This window comes from Erithacus rubecula, assembly GCF_903797595.1.
Source record: "Erithacus rubecula genome assembly, chromosome: 3".
NCBI classification, from domain to species: Eukaryota; Metazoa; Chordata; class Aves; order Passeriformes; family Muscicapidae; genus Erithacus; species Erithacus rubecula.
In genome coordinates, this window is record NC_136689.1 from 56,018,744 (window position 1) to 56,036,801 (window position 18,058).

The window sequence follows — 18,058 nt, forward strand, 5'->3', positions numbered from 1 at the left end:
AACTCTCTGCACAATATACATGGCTCAGAAGGTCATCTTTTGTTCTCAGCTACCAACTGTCCTTTTGACACTTCTTCTTAAGAGGAGTAGGATGGGGAGAGGGGGACAGGGACAGGACGCAAGAACAACATGACATGGTATGAAAGCAACCAAGGAAATGAGGCAACTGAAGTTCACAGAGTCAGGCAATGACAGGAACTCAACACAAAGGAAGGATGCCAGGAATAAACAGAAGCTTGCCATAAATATAGTACTTGAAAGAAGTGTTACACTTGCATTAGAATTGGCCCAGAAAACAATATGTCTCAGTGTATGGAGTGGCAGGAGCAAGGTAAACCTGTTGGCAGGGTGCACTGATCTATCCCTGGGTTCAAGAAATTTTCTTGAGAGCTAGCATAACAAGGAACTCAGCTTTGCATTGTCTCCTTCTTTCATGCTGAATCCTTTTTCAATGTTCTTTTTAATCCCCTTGTGTCAATGGTATGGAAGATGCATATATAGCCATAGAAATACAATATTCAAAACTAAAAGGGCAGCTCAATGCTTTATCACAGTTTGAGGCCCTACATTATTGTTTTTTAATTGTGAAGGTAATTTTAGACTGTTAACTATTTTGGACATTAGGGTCTTTATCCTGCAGAGCAAGAAAAGCATGAAAGGAAGTAAATTAAGCCTTTTCATTTCATCAGTAGAAATCAACAGGGAATGCATCTGAGGGCATCAGCTGTTCCAACCCATGCTGGTACAATGCTCCCCAGCTTTCCAGTGACTGCTGGAAATGTGGAAATGAAAGGAAATGTGACCATTATTCTGAAATCATGCTTCAACTGAGACTCTTTCAGAGTACCAATACAAATTACTGCCCTTTACATTGTTTTTTTCAAGTTCTTAAATCACTGCTGGCAGCATATTAATAATGAGCCACAATTTCTGAGCAGTCTGTCTACTTCCAGAAGAGTTGGATGGGTTTTCTACTACTCTGAAACTGGTATGCTCTATTTAAATAAATATATAACCAGTATTTTTAATAAAATATTTCTTTCTCTATTAATAATTAATCATTTAACAAATAAATAATTAAATTAAACATACCAGTTCAACAACTAACTTGCAAAGGGATTTCTTAGCCATACACTAAGATCTGTACTGTGCTGGAAGTTGCACGGCTCAGTCAAAAATTTAACGATGTTTTCTTCAAGCCCTTTCTGTCCCATTACATTTTTGATGAAGCAGTATGTAACTGAAATGTAAAATACATTTTTTTAGAACCACTGACTTTCAGACAGTAAATATACTAAAATTCCAAGGGCAGACTCAATTGCTTGAAGTAAACTTTGTTCACACCTTTACAAAAGTGGCATACACAAATATGATCCTTGATTAGAGATCCATCCTTCCAGAAAGTAAAATAAGGAAGGGTAAGAGGAGTACATTTGTCCTTATTCTAGAAGGAAATCTGTGGCATTAGAAACTGTTTAAAGATGGCATTTAGCAACAAGCACCGCATCACCAGCTGGTCCAGGGGGTGCTTGTGCCACTCTATGCTGCTGTGGCCTCACCTCAAGTCCTGTGTGCAGCTATGGGCACCTCAACATAAAAAATACATTAAGCTATTAGAAAGCATTGGAAGGAGGGCTGCAGAAATGACAGAATCAGTTAGATTGGAAAAGACCTCTGAGATTATCACATCCAACCTACGACCTTGTCAACTAGACCTGAGCACTAAGTGCCACATCCAGTCTTTCCCTGAACTCTTCCAGGGACGGTGACTCCACCATCTCCCTTCCAATTATCAAATCACCCTTTCTGTGAATAAATTCTTCCTGACGTCCAACCTAAGCCTCCCTGGCACAGTTGAAGACCATGTCCTCTGTCGCTGGTTGCCTGGGAAAAGACACCAATCTCCACCTGGCTACACTCTCCTTTCAGACAGCTGGAGTGATGAGGTCTCCCCTGAGCCTTCCTTTCTCCAGGCTAAACACCCCAGCTCCTTCAGCCACTCCTCACAGGAGTCACCCTCTAGACCCTTCACCAACTGCACTGCCCTTCTGTGAACTCATTCCAGCACTTCAATGTCCTTCTTGAAGTAGAGCCCCAAAACTGCACACAGCACTCAAGGTGTGCCCTCAACAGCGCTGAGTACAGGGTAAGAATCACTTCCCTAGTCCTGCTGGTCACACTACTGCTGATACAGGCCAGGATGCCATTGGCCCTCTTGGCCATCCTGGCTCATGTTCAGCTGCTGACCAGCACACCCAGGTCCCTTTCCACCAGGCAGTTTTCCAAACACTCTGCCCCCAACCCTGCAGCACTGCATGTGATTGTTGTGGCCAAAGTGTAGGACTTGGCACTTGGCCTTGTTGAACCTCACCCCTATTGATCCAGCCTGCCCAGATCCCTCTGCAGAGCCTTTCCACCCTCCAGCAGATCAACATTTGCATCCAACTCGGTGTCATCCAAAAATTCACTAAGTGTAGACATGATCCCCTCACCCAGATCATCAATAAAGATATTAAACTGAGCTCAACACTGATCCCTGGGGAATCCCACTAGAACCAGACACCAAGTGGCTGCAACACCATTCACCACAAAGTGAGCACCTGTCTAAGCTGTGAGCTGCCAGCTTCTCCAGGAGCATGCAAGGATTCAAAGGCTTTGCTGAAGTCCAGATGGTGAAGGGGATGCCATATGAGGAGCAGCTGAGGTCACTTGGCTTGTTCAGCCTGGAGGAGACTGAGGAGAGACCTCATTGTGCTCTACAACCTCCTCAAGAATGGAAGCAGAAGGCCTGGGAGTGATCTCTCCTCCGTGGTGCCCAGAGACAGGACCTGAGGCAATGGCCTGAAGCTGTGCTAGGGATGGTTTAGGATGGTTATTAGGATAAGGTTCTTTATCTAGAGGATGGCTGGGCACTGGAACAGGCTCCCTCAGGAAATGGTCACAGCACCAAGCCTAAAAGAGTTCAAGAAGAATTTGGACAATACCCTCAGGTACATGGTGTGAATATTTGGGCTGTCCTGTGCAAGACCAGGAGCTGGACTTCAGTGATCCTTGTGGATCCCTTCCAACTCAGGTTATTCTATGATTCTATGATATGGAAGGAAGAGAGTTCCAGATGATTGCACATAGAAGGTTCCTCTGGTCAAGCAGATAGAAGCACAACACTCCTAAAAACCCAAATTCACTGAATTAACATATGTGTGTGTAACCTAAGCTGTAAGGCAAAGACTGTCATTCACCATGTATCTGTGGGCCTGCCAAAGGCTTTGTGTTCTTGTTTCCATCTAACTTCTGCCTGCAAGACCTGGTTTTCTGAGTCTCAGCACACAGCAGTTGCCACAAGTGTGTAATATCTAGAACAACCAGACCACAGCTCTTCATGATTTATGACTACAGATAAATACACTGCTAGCAAATGGAAGTGACAAATCTTTCTTTCACCCCTGAACATCTCTACTTCAGGTTCACTACAGCCTTGTGAGGTACTGCTACTGAGGTCTCCATTTTAGATGAACTATGGAAATACTGACAGAATTAGTAAGAAGTCTGTCTAAGGTCACAAGCAGAAACCAGCACCAGCCTTAACTACAGTGTGAGCCAGCAGCAGTCTGGTGCCAGTACCTATTTCACAACTATCTCCCCTCACAAAATGTTACCAAAGCAACTGAAGAACACGATCTCTCTGCCCAAAGGATAATTGTGCAATATGTAAGCTGTGCAATTTATGGGAAAGGTATGTCAGCTAATGAGACAGCATAATTCTGATTCTCTGCCCTCAACAGTGAGATAGCTTGCAACTACTGTTGAGAGTCACACACACCCCAGAGCACACGAGAACTGTGACAGCCCCTGAAGTTGGCCATCTGCATCCAGGAGCAGCTCCACACTGTATCATTTGATCACCTGGAAGCACCAATGGCTGCTTATTATTACAACCCAGATGCCTGTCATTAGTGAAAGAGGCAGGAAAACACAAAAGAAAATGTGATGTAAGGTTTCCCTATAATAAGAAAAAAAGTCAGCACAATACAGACTTTATTCCATAACTAACCACCTGTGAAAGAGTGTGAAAAACCAGTCCCTCAAGGCCAATAGAAGCTGCAGTTTGCTCCTGTGAGGTAGCAAAGAGAGATAAGTCAAGCAATCTTTTTTTTTTTTTTTTTTTTTTAATAACTTTGGGAAGGGGAAATGACCCATGGAGATTTCACAGACAAGGGTCACTGCACACTCCCTCCTGAGGAAGTGTTTAAAACCATGGGATACTTGAAGACATTTAAAGTTCCTTCGTCCCTTGACAGGCAGAACATTTAAATCAAGATACTACCATCATAGAAGGCCTGGGAAAATTTTTTCCTTTTCTGACCAGATGATAAAAATTCCCACCCTGCAAATCCACCTTCTCTTGATGTTTCATGTAACCCTCTAGCAGATTCCTAATGCTGTTACAATGCTGAGACATTACATTAACGTGATTCCAGTGAATTCGTGTTTTCTTTCAATTCGTTGCCTACTATGAAATACTAAGTTGGCCTGACCATCCAAATGTGGGTTGTTTCTCTTCAGCAGCCCAGCTTGACTACCAGGGTTCCAGAGCCCTGGATATTCACCTATATCATCACAGAATATTTTAAATGACACGTTGCCATAAAGAACTCACAAGAACAGTGGAACACTAATAAAATTCCAGAGCTTCACATGTCTATTTATACTGCTGTATATGTACCTGCTCATAGTAGGTGTGAGTGGCTTTTCACAACAGCACCCTTGCTTCAAGGAATAAACACTAAAAACAGATCTTTGCATGGCAGATGATCCCTGCACACCATAATTTTTCCTAGGTGTATACTGGTATATAGGAAACTGCAAAGCAACAGATTCTGGCATAGGAAATTACTTAGGCCAATCTACTGGAGTAAATCATTCCATCAGGTGTCTATCAAGCCACTCTATTACAGCCCTCCTCAGCAGGACAGGAGATGACAAAATATAATGAAAAGCTCACAGGTCAAGGACAGGGAGAAATCACTTAACAGCTGTCATCATGGTCAAGAGATTCAACATGATAAAAGTAATTTAATTTATTGCCAATTAAAATCAGAGTAGGGTAATGAGGAATAAAACCAATTCGTAAAATACATTCCCTCCTACCTCTCTCTTCTTCCTAAGCTTCATTTCACTTCTAATATCTCTATTTCCTCCTCCTGGAGGAGTGCAGAGGGATGGGGAATGGGGGCTGCAGTCAGTTCATCATGCTTTGTCTCTGTCACTCCTCCCTCCTCAGAAGGACAGCTCCTCACACTCTTCCCCTCGTCCAGCGCTGTGCACTTCCACAGGAGACAGCCCTCCATAAACTTCTCCAGCACAAGTTGTCCCTGCAGTTCTCCATGAAACTGCTCCAGCTTGGATAATTCCACTGGGTCTCAGGTCGTGCCAGGAGCCTGCAAGCTTCCCACAGGGTCACAGCCTCCTTTGGGCCCCCATGTTTGGGAATGGGGCCCTCCAGGGGCTGCAGGTGGATCTCTTTACTGCATGGTCCCCGTGGGCTGCAGGGGCACTGCTGCCTCACCCTGGTCTTCAGCACAGGCTGCAGGGGCATTTCAGCTCTGGCTCCTGAAACACTCCTCCCTCTCCTGCTTCTCTCACACATGCTCATTCCACACTTGCAGCTGATGTTCTGCAGCAGACTTCTTCCCCCATAACTAGGTAATCCCAGAAGAGTTCCCACTGCCACTGATGGGCATTGATGGACTTAGCTGACAGCAGATTCAACTGAACAATACTGGTTATTCTCTATTCATCTATAGATCAGGGCTTGTTTAGCTCCAACAGTATCAATGGGTCTGAAAAACAATTTACCTAAATCTGCCTGCTTTCACAGTCTCAGAGATGCTCTAAGGCTGATATTTTCTGTGGCTTTGCTCCCATATGGCAGGCAAACTTTTTCATCTAAAGCCTAAACAAAATCCTCCTAAGGAGTTTGGAGTCATGCAAGAAATAAGTAGAAAGGAGAGTAGATAAGAAAGAGCACTCCCTTCCCTCTAGTTTTGCTAATGTGTCAGCAATAGTTTTACTCATGAAGTTATAAAAAGCTTAATTTATTTATACAGCTGTGGAGTGGTACAGTCTGACACCAGAAGGAATCCCTAACATCTTCCAGATCTTTTGTAGAACAAGGCAAAGAAGGTTTTACAATAATTTCTGGACCAAGCCTAGCACATCTGCTCAAACACAGATATGGTTCATCAAGATTTCCAGTGTACATTTCAAGACTGCAAGAATCCCCAATTTCCTACAAGAGGTGTTTATTTTACATTGTTCCTACCAGCACTTTTTATTTCTTTGAAAATTTTTTGTTTTCTAAACCACTGCATATAAAGTATGAAGTAGCTGGGAGGAAAAGAAAACCTAAATATTGCACAGGCACATTTGGCATGGAAGAGCACGAGCCATAGATCATCAAGCATCCTTATGGTGTTGCAGTGCACATTTACCTGTTCTGTACTGCTCCGTCTGAAAGGTAAGACAAAGAGGAGTTAGAACCTACTTTAACTAAAACTCACTGAAAATAGGAAGTCTAAAATGTCACATTACTTCACAGAGATTTCTCTCCCCATTTTCAAAAATATTTAAATGCAAGAAAAGAGCACTAACATTTATTTCCAAAAATTTTATAATATAGAAAGAAAACAAGTATTTTGAGGAGCTTAATTTTCTTTTGACCTTTACTTCACAATGCTCTGACTTTTTTGCTGTTTCGGGTTTACAGTGGAGCCATTTAAATAGAAATTGGACTGGTGGCTATTCCAGCAATATTATCTCTATTTCATTGTGCATCACTAAGTGTTTCATGGTAAAAAATTCTCACCCCAAACACAGCCCTGCAAGGATGATCAGCAACCACCATACTAATGTCAAAGGTTATAATTCCTGAATGCAAATCCACCTAGGTCCACTGGTCAAAAATAAAGAGATCTACATTATTTTTTAACATGACACAGTCAGTTCTGACTTTGTGCCAGCTTGAAATACAGACATAGCTAATAAAAAAACTAAATATTGATCTGCTTTCTAAAAATAAAACAGGTACAGAGGAGATTTCACACATACTGAATGACAGTTGATGACTCCATGGAAATAAAGGCTTTGAGCATCTCTTCACTGAAAGCCAAAACAAATTTATTTTTCCTCTTTCTCTTGAAAACATAAGCTTAATGCTTTATCATTGTAAGTTTACAATACACAATGCTAAAGCAACCTCTTCTAATATTAAATTGGACAAGTTATGTTCTTGGTACATGGAGATCCTTGAGGAGCAAAGCTGAAACAACTCATGAACTCAGGAGTTGTGGAAAGACAGCATTACACTTGTAGCCACTTGTCAAAACAAACTTGAAGAGAAAATCTCTTCCACATCCCCCTGTGGCTGCCAGACAGCAAAACCCTGATGAGGAGACTGAGATCCTCTTCAAGCAAAGAGCCACCTCCACTCCAAAGCTGCAGAATGCCTGTCTGGATGTGCCAGAGACAGCCACAGCTCCCCAGACAATTCCAGCTGCAAGCACCCACGTGGCTTTCACGCCACCACATCAGCAGAACAGCCCTGGGGACACTCTCCAGCCACAGAGTGGGGGCAAGACAGAAGATCACAGGTCAAAGCTTGAGTCCAAGTGCTGAAGTCTCAGAAGAAACCTGAGCTTTGTGTCCTGTTGACGACCACTTGAATGACTTCTTTAAGGTTCCATTTTCGGTTCTAGTATCTCCCCATCTCTTCATAACATTTTATAGCTGTGAAATCTCTTCTCCATTCTGCTAAAGGCAGGAGGACCACTCAGAAAAAAGGCGGCACACCCCGTCAATCTCAAACTATGTATTTTGATAAAACAACAACAAGAAGAATGCAATAATATTTTATAACAATTAGAGCCTCTAGCATGAATCTCTGGACACAAAAGGATGCAAAAGGAATCTGTCACTTGTGACATTTGGAAACCAAATGATTTCACATAATAGGTGACATTCATTACAGGCCAGTGTTAATCACACTACTTATTCTGACACTGCCCACAGATAATGCTCTGCAAAATAAAGGAAAATTAGACACATTTATTAGAGTGTGAAAATCTTAAGACAGATGTTCCATTGTAGGGCCCAGTGCTTCTGCAATCCTTTGATCACCCAGCTTAATCTGGTTAGATGCAAACGAGATGTGCTTTTTGAGTCTGGTGCTGTGCTAGGGTCTCAGCAGTGCCTCTCTTCAGGTGAGAGTAGAGGGGAGCAAGTGACACCTGATCTGCAGCAGGCCATCAATCTGTCTCCAAAGAGTCAAAATTCCGTATTCCTGGAGACAAACTGAGGCCAAGGGCTGCTATGCAGGCATGCCCCTTGTCCAAGGCAATATTAAAGCTCATGTTAAGTGCTCTGAAGACAACAAGGAATCATCCTCTCCACCATTTCTAACAGTGCCACTGCATTTTCTCTTGAGGTTCTTAGCAAGAAAAAGAGCTGTGTCCTCTTTTCAGACTGTTTTCAGGGAAGCCAACATACAAAGGGAGATTAAGCCTACAAATTTCGGAAAGGGCACCCTTCTCCTATTCCACTTTGCTACTCCTTTCTTTCCTCATACTTGCACATTTCCACAGAAGACCTAAGAATCCTTCAAGCAGCTATCAGGTTGCTCTACATATATATTCATATTAAAATAATGACAATTTTTCCCATTTATATCTTCTAGTTTATCTCAATGCAAGCCTGGTTGTGAAGAGATTCCTATTTTAGAAAAGACAGGCTGTTTCCATAAAACACAAAATAATACACTTCTAAAATTGTTCTGAAATAAAATGGTTCATGTGACAGCTTCCACTAAACTAAAAAGGTGTGAATTAAAACAGGTTTCATTATGCTTGTGAAAATTAATCTCTCTGAGCCCCAAATGAAAGCACAGTTTGCTTTTTTCATGTGTCTCTCAGGTACTAATTTCAATAGCCAAGACACAGATGGTAGCAAATGGTGTTTTGTAAGGGACCACTCATTGCATTTTTTTCCTTGATACGGTAAACTGGAAATTGATTCATTTGTCTGCAGTTCAAGCCATGAATCATCTCAGTTGCCAGTAGATAGGTGGGAGAAACAGAAACATAAACAGCACAAAAACTACTGGTGGTACAATGCTTCAACACAACCCAACTGACAAAACCTCCCATAGATCCCCTTGAGCTCAGCTCAAGACCCTGTCCTTCAAATCATGCAGTTTGTGTGTATCTGCACCTATAGCAGCACCTGTCTATCTCAGACAGTGTAGAATTCCATCTCCACTTCATAGTCTCTTGTGATTTGCCTCACAGGCAAAACAAAACTACAGGCGAAGCCCTGAGACGCCAAAGGTATTTAAAACCTTAATGAGGATATAGATAGCAGGATCTTACTAATTTAGGAGCAAGACCAGCATCAGATCTCATTGCTGTGCATCAGGATTTAAAAGCCCAATTTCTCCTTCATACTTTCAGCCAGGAAAATTATTCAAAAATGCAGCACCATTCCTCCTGGGACCAAGGCAGCTGGAGACAGCATTGAATGCTCTGTGCTACCACCTGCAGTCCCCTTGCCACCACAGAGACAGCCCTGCCACTCACCCTCTCAAGGGAACTGCTGTGAACCATCCCCTGTTGCACATGTACATCTTAGGAGAGAAGCAACACCTTCTTGACAGAATCAGGAGGCACAAACAGGCTGAAGGGTGGTGGGAAGAATGCCTGGATTCAACAGCAAATTGGAACACAGGCTGCATGTACAGCAGGATCTTTGCTTTCAGGATGGATGGTGGTGGGGTCTGCTGCCTGTCTTCCTGCTTGCCTAATGTGGAAAATCACGTCTTTAGAAAATGAAGCACCAGTTTGGTAGAGAAGTGTATTTGTTAGAACTCTGTGGTCTGTCTCAGAATAAGATGTTCTGTTTTGCAAAGGTTTCTTTGTTTTACACACACACACACACACACACACTTGCCTGGGTCTATTAAATTCAGAACTCCTACGACAGTATTCTTTTTCTTTGTTCCACCCTTTGCAGCTGCAAAACAGCATGATATTCACAAGAAAATAATGGAAAAAAAATCCCTTGATTCGGTTTTCAAACTTTAACCCACTAAAATTGTTTCCTGTTGGGTATTTTTTTTTTCATCATTGGAATCCAAACTCTCCAGGACTCACATATGCCATGTTTCACACCAGAGGAGTGCAGGACCTTACAGAATTTGGACTTTTATACACAGTGGGGGTTTTTTTCATTATTGTTTGCAGATGAGATATAGTCTTTAAAACAGAAATTAAAAAGGTAATTGGAACCAGGCTGTTTCCAACTGTCCAGCTGGTCACCTGGGACCAAAGCACTAAGCTTGGCTAACCCCTGTGAAAACAGGATTAAGAAATGCAAAAACCTACCAACTGTCTTTGAAATCTGCATACAAGAACTGCTCCAGATAAGGATGACACCATCTCCCTTGATATGGGTTTACACAAATATATTTAGAAAGATTACTCTATAATTTTAAAAATACCCAGCTTTATTCCAATAGCATCTTTAATTCAAACACAAATAGCACCACTGAAATGCAGGTGTTACATAAAGAATGAAGGAGAAACATTTGGGCAGGAATTCTGAAACAATGACCTGTGTGAAAAACCCACTTTGTTAAAAGTTTTGGTCAAGCCCTTATGTTTCTTACCTCAGCTTCCATACATAGAAGTAGAATAAGAGAATTTGCTATGATGATAAATACAACACCTTTTCTTAGGTGCTTTATTCTACAGTTAGTAGGTGTCTTCTAAGTATCTACAGCTCTGGGAAGCAAACCAGAGGATTTCACTGACAGCTGGTATTTCCAGCTCTGCCCCAGATGCTACCAGCACTTCACAGAACATGACCCTGTACCAAACACCTCAGCTGATGTTTTCTTTCCCCTGCACACTCAGCAATTCCAGCTTCTCCTACAATCACTGAGTGAACACACTGCCCTTTTTTTTGCCATCCTTACTAAGCATGGACAACACAACAGGTAGTTATGCACAGAGATAATGTGTCAATAGTCCTAGGCAGAAAGATACAGAAAGTAGTGGTCTGAGGTTACAGAAACACAGTCTCTCACCCCACCCAGATGGGCTTCCCACTGCCTTCAGTGGGCTTAGCACTGAAGAATGGAGGTTTCACCTTAATGGCAGAGGTCACAGCTCTCTGCTTAATCAAAAGAAGCCATTAGGAATGACCATTCAATTAAAGCAAAAATTCTTCCAAAATAACTAGTTTTAAAACTGTTTGTATTCCCAAAGAAGAAATTTCTTTCTGTGCCACTTCAGGCTTTTCTTATTAAGAAACCTGGTTTCACATCCTTGAACTCTACGTTTTTCCTACTAGGAAATCAGTCTCATTTCATTAATTCTTGATTATATCTACCCTTTCCAATTCCAAGCAAAAGTAATGCATTAACAGTTAAGAGATATTCTTAAAATCTTTTGTGTTCTTTGTGTTATTCTATTAGGAATGGAGCTAGCACACTTAAAAATGTCTAGCACAATTGATTTATCTGTGCCTCTCTGGTGAAAAATGTCCTTCTTTAGCTTCCTGAGCCACAGGGACACTGTCCCTCACTCCAGTAAATATCTGAAAATAAATCTCCAGTGGGAAATTGTGCTTTGCAGAAATCATAGTTACATCAAGACATCTCCCCATACAAAAGGACTATTGCCTAGTTCCCTCAGTTCAAGATTGCATGTTCCAGACAACTGCTGGCTATCTTTGTATTCCTTTTCAGCTGAGGAATAGCAGAAATCTGAGCAACTAAGACAAGATTTTAGAAGTTCTCAAGCTACAGAGGACCAAAAACTTGTGCATGTGACATGTCATTCTTTTGACAGACCAGCTAGGATGATGCTACTGAACCCTGTTAATACAATTGTCCATTTGTTTGTGAGTCTTTCCATAGAAATATGTGCAGTGCTTTCCAGCTTTGTACTTTGGAAGGAGTCTAAAATAGCAAACAAAGTTCAGAAGTCCTCAGACACATCTTCTAAAGGTAGCAGGCCGGAATATTTGTCCCTTAAGTGGGACTCACAGGGAATCAACTACATCTCTTAGTTTACTGTTGAGTGAAGACGGTCAGAGCCGACTTCTGGCAACTTTACATGACTGCAACACATTAAATCTGAGAGCCCTAAAACAACCTTCCTCACAAGGAACAATAAGATAGTTTCTCCAGCAGCCGAGGCACTCTAAGTGAAAAATCTGACGGATACCTGTGCGTGGTAACGCCGTGCTTGGAACGCAGCTACTCCAACAGCAACCAGCCCTTCAGTATGCAGGAAAAACCTTCCCCAATAGCCACGCGCACCTCCCCAGAATCCATGCGGGATCCAAGACGGAGAGCCCGACTAACGCTAGAAGTTCGAGATGGCTTTCCCTGGTACGGGGCGCCCCGTTCGGGCATTCCCCCGGCGATGTCGGCGCGATGCTGAAGGGGACCGGGGACACGGCTCCGCTGCCCTTCCGGAACGCTCTCGCTGCCTGCTCGGGATGGAGAGCCGCGGAGGGAAAGAGAGAGATCCCCGCTGCGTCCCGACCCGCCGGCAAGGGATGCCCGGAGACCCGCTCCCAAAGGGATGCTCCAGCCAAAGTGGGGGCGCTCCCACCTCCCCCGAACTTCAGCCCCACGCCGCGGCAGAAAGCGCTGCCCTCGGGGACCGCGCACACGCGAGGATGCTCAGCCGGAGCCGGTGCAGCAGTCCCGGCCAGCCCCACCGCGGGACAGCCCCGCCGGACACTCACCCCAGAGCAGCAGGACGGGGAGCGGCCGCCGGCGGCTGCCCGGCTCCTCCATCCCGGCGCGGGCGGCAGCGGCGGCGAGCGGCCGCGGGGGACGGAGCCCGCATGGGGCGGCCGGTCCGCACCGCACAGGGCCGAGCCCGCCCCGGCCCCAGGCTCAGCCCTCCCGCCGGGGCGGCTCCTCTCCGCGCTCGGCGGCCAGCCCCGGGCGGCGGCGGGGCGGGGGCGGCGCGCAGCGGAGCGGCTCCCCCGCCCCCGGGGCTCCCGGCGCGGCGGGGCGGACCGGCCGGGCAGGCACGTGTGAGTGTGAGCGTGAGTGTGAGTGTGAGCTCCGTGAGTGTGAGTGAGTGTGAGTGAGTGTGAGTGTGGGGGAAGGTTCTGGCCTCAAGTGTCCGAGGGATTCAGGACTCTTGACCCCTTGCCCTGGGAGCCAGAGCAGCTTCTCCCCTCCTATCACAGCATCCTGGCGATGGGGGTGAAGGCATGAGGAGCTGGAGGGCCACCTGTGTTAGCCCACCTCGCATGGCACCGACGCGTGCTCAATATTCACAGCTGAACGTGGGCAGCGAGCTGGCTGACCCCACACTGACCCAGAGCAGCCCGGAGTTCTAAGATGCTAAGTGTGTTTTTATGTTGACATTTCGTCTTTGCCTGTCTCTTTTCAGAGATGGTACAGCTCCTGATTTTCATCAATATTTAAAGGCTGTGTTCCTGGAGCTCTCTCTCTAGGAAATTACCATCACCAAGAAACACCGGACTAAGAAGCTGCTAAAGACTTCTTTTCTTACCTAAAAATAATAGCATTGCTCAGTTACAAAGACACAGAGTGTTCTTCTGGTTACATGGACACTCCACCTGAATTCAGCAGAACATTAAATCACTGCCATTATTAAAAGTCAAATATACCATAAATTTTCAAATTTCAGAAGAGATTTTTCAAGCCACACACATGAACAAAGGGTACCTTTAGGTATTAGTCAGGCTGTTCACATAGACTTGTATGTGTGTTTGCCTAGCACAATGCTTCAAAGCACTTTTGAAGAGTGGGACCCCAGCACAGGAGCAGAATTTTGCATTGCATGTGCCTTTGTAACCACTGTTTTCAGGACACAACCTTTGTCTGATTTATGCTGTTATCTAGGCTGACGGAAATGGAAAACTTTGGAAACCACAGAGAAGGCTGGGAATCCAATGTTGAAACAGCTCTGCAGACATTTAAGTGTGTCACTTAGAAAGAACCTCCTATCACTTGTGTGCTACTTACTCCACTTAGCTGGAAACAAATCCTGTAAAATACCATAAACCATAAATAAACCATAGCTCAGGGAGATCATCCTTCAGCAGAGGGGCTGCCATTTCTGCTCTGTAAGGAGTGTTTGCAAGCTGCCCCTGCCAGAAAGAACTGCAGCAAAGTGACAAGCATAAAGGCACATACACCACAGACTCCCTATACCATCTATAGCATGCTTTCTAGCAGTAAGAACTGGATTTCCATCACAAATTCCATTTCTTGCAAGTCTGAAAATATAATTTCTATTTTCAATAATTTAGACTGATCTCCAGGAGGTTAAGCATCATGCTTTATATGCAATATTATATGTTTAAAGTGTTTTAAATGTACAGTATATTATGCAGTATAAAGGCAGTATTTTTCGTAACACATATAGAGATAATGCTGACAGGTCTTTTTGCATCAATTGCATTTGTTTTCTTTGCCTGTTTCAGATGAAAAACTGGCAAAGTGAATGTTGCTTTTTCTAACTCTCAGGATTCAGCAAGCACTTGCCATTTTGTGCTTGCAGCACATAGTTTGAAGGTGCAAACAGTATCTCTGAAGTAGAACAAATAGACAGAATTTATAAGTAAATGCACTAATGCAGCATGGTGCATTGGATCACAAGCCAGCTTGTGATTGTGAAGGTGATATCTTCAGCAATGTGGTCTAAAATGAGTTAGTCTGATTCACATTTGAGCAAAACCATAACAGTGTTAGAATAGTCCATAAGATGGTTCAAAAAACTTGGGCTGCTTGCAGGACTGCCCACTCCCCCCATGCCCCTTGTATTGCAGCAATGTGAACAATGTGAACATATTCACTCCAGAATGATTGCAAACAACCTTCTTGTTCTGCAAATCTGCCTCAGTAGCACCATGCACCTACACCAGCAGCAGAAATCCAATTCACCTTCAAATAAGAAATACTATAAATGCTTTTAGCTGTGCAAAGCTCTGAATCCCTGACACACACACACTAACAGTAACCTCAGAACCAGATTCTGTTTTAATTATCAGGCATACAGCCTCCAGAGACCACACTGACACCCTCTCAGGTACCCTGAAGACAGTGCTGCAATCACATTACTTCAGGTATTTTCTAAAATGCTTAAATCTGCTAACAAAGCACTGAGTAAAAGAAAATGTAGTGACAGACATGTAGGTAGTAGTTTCAGTATGGCAAGTTCCTGAGGAGTCCATGGTGAGAAGAGATGGAAGAAGTCGAGTTGCCCAGGACAGGTATTATTGCCAGCACTACAGGCAATATATAATTAAGGATAAGCTAATAAACTTTCCTGCTCCAGAGTTTAACTGATTCAACAGAAACTGCTTGCCTGTATGGAGAGACTTTGCCTTGTGTCAGATGAAAGCTTTCTTCACCTCTTCTTAGCACAGCAATTTTGTATAAACGACACATTAAGATTTCAAGACCACATTTAATGGGATTGCTTGCTGGACTGAGGTTTGAAAAAGTAGGTTCTGTTTGCCTGTGGTTTCAAACCAAAGTAGGTCATCCTTCCTATTTAGTGCTCCTAGAAGCGTGCTATTCCTACTCCAGATTTTTTTTTTTATTAAAGGATCTGCGGGTTATTAAAATAATTCCTCTCTTTTTACCATCAATATAAGAAATGTAAAAACATAATAAATGCCACAGTTTAAAAAACAACTTCTTCCTGCAACTCAGAGGCCCCGCTGTGGTATATTGATTGCACATAATACCCAAATTTAGTTTGCATCAGTCAGATCTGATGAACTGAAATTCTTTATGCCTCTATTACCTGAAGTAAAAGAGGAGAATAAAGAACAATTTTTTAAGTAAAGATCCTAGACTTTTTTACATAAGAATGCATACATTAAATGCATAAAAAACATGGAATACAGAAGCAACCAAATATCTTGACAGCCTTCTAAAGCTTAAATTTTAGGCCATGTATGGATGTGCTCTGTGATTTCAGCAGGATTTCCATGTTCAGAGCAAAGCATCTAGAGAGTGTTCACATGTTCCAGATTGCACTCTATTTCAAAAGTGCTGAGCTGTGAGTATTTAGCACCTCTAAGACCTCTAAGCACCTCTTATTTTATATACCTAGCTCTGACATGACAGTCTTCCCACAGCACAGCCTGTGGGCTTTGTTTGAGGAAGTGTAATATTCAATTACTTTGTTCCATACTAGTTTCTAGTACAGTAAATTGTCTTGATAAAAAAACCCACAAAATCCAAGGAACTTCTGTACACTATGCCATCAACACCAACCAAATAAAAATTCCACAAGTGTCATAATGCAGGTTAAGGGACAGTAGGCAGGTTTTATGGAATGATGGCAAACACCTCTTCCCTCTCAAGAGAGAGAAGCTCCCCAATCAAGGGTCCTCCACCAAGGCACTCACCCCTAGTTTTACACCCAGCAGTGCAAAACACTCCTATCAAAGGACCTGAGTGCAAATCAGTAGGAACCAGGACATTTTGCTCATTCCTATCTGTTGTTCTTTTACCAACAAGAGTATCCCAAGACCACTGGTGACTGTATGTCATGCACATCATAATCCTCTCTTTGAGTTATGCACAGCTATTCTTTATCAACACCAGCCAGAAGCTCTATTGCAACAAAAAATCTTTGTAATTTGGCTCAGGGATGGTAAACAAATCATGCCTTCATTTTTAATGTAAATGTAAACATAAGTAAAAGGCACACAATGCCCTATTCCTTCTAGACTAAATAAAGCCAAAACTAATTTTAAGTGTTTTAAACACTTCACTGTCAGTTATGTTCTAGAGGCCCTGAATTGCTACTCAGAAATTAATTTTGGTTTTTGTTGACAGGCTGGCTGAGCAGTTAGGAAAATGCTGGGAAAAAATATATATAGACTGTCTACCATACATGGTTGTGTCTCTGAGAAATAACTCAGCTTGGAAAATCAGGGAGAAAGATACAAGAAGAGAAGTTGAAACACACACCATTGGGCTTTTTGTTTTGGTTTTTTTTTTTTTTTCTTTTTTTTCCTATTATTTCCTTAGTAGTAATAACAATGTTAGAATTTATTTTCATACAAAATCTTACAGAGCTGAAGGCTGAGATATATCTGAAGGAACATTCAAGGATGATTTTATAACCATCATAACTCAGTGACTCCACAGAGATTGGTGAGATAACAACATAAACCTACTGCAAGAGAAAACAGCAAAGCCTATTTGAGTTCAGTCTGAGCACAGGATTTCTGATTCCACATGTGGGCTCTGATCAGTGCAGTTTGAACCAGAATCTCCTTACATGAAAACATTTTAATTGTCCTTCCTAGGTGCATGAATGACTTTCTCTAGGGCTGAGCAAGACTGATCTTAGGACACTTCTTAAATGAGAAATTCCATAAATCTCCATTCAATGGAAAAATGCAGCACTATATTAAATGGAAGGTATTACCACAGTAAATAGAATGTTATTTGGTGGCACAAAATGAGTGCAATACATAACATTTCTTATTATCCAGTCCTAATATTGGACTATATCTATATATATATCTATATATATATATATATATATACAAGTATAATATTTGACTATATACTATATATCCAAGTATAATTGTCCTTCTAAAGTAAAATAGAAAATAAAAAAATAAGTCATAACATATTTTCATTAAGGTTGAGTTCAACCTGCTATTGCATTCACCCATATTTCTACCATAATAAATCATCCTATTTTAATCTTGTCATCTCTGCAGCCCCAAGGCAACCCCAGTTCATGTACAGAACACTCACACCTCTTTCACTGACACATCTCACAGCATTTGCGGCAAATTGAATAAAATGTGAGAGCAGGCACAGATAGTGCCTTGTGCTGTTCTACTTGACCTATTTCCCTCCAAGTGCCATCGTGTAGAGCCCCAGCTTTCATTACTTGAGGAGAAAACCCAAAGGACTTCCCCTTTATCATGCATTCACTTTATTAATACTGCCTCCCTTACTCCTGACTGGGAA

General features: G+C 42.7%; 1 protein-coding gene across 2 annotated transcripts in view; it reads right to left on the reverse strand.

Moving 5' to 3' along the window:
- Positions 1-12,993, reverse strand: part of RAMP3 (receptor activity modifying protein 3) — a 37,494-nt gene extending 24,501 nt beyond the window's left edge. The window contains exon 1 of one of the 2 annotated variants that reach the window (XM_079302015.1): positions 12,811-12,993. In XM_079302015.1, the coding sequence (XP_079158141.1) occupies positions 12,811-12,862 (52 nt within the window). In that variant the 5' untranslated portion in view covers positions 12,863-12,993. The remainder of the gene's footprint in view (positions 1-12,810) is intronic. The other variant, XM_079302014.1, reaches the window with a different exon arrangement.
- Positions 12,994-18,058: the final 5,065 nt, after the last annotated feature.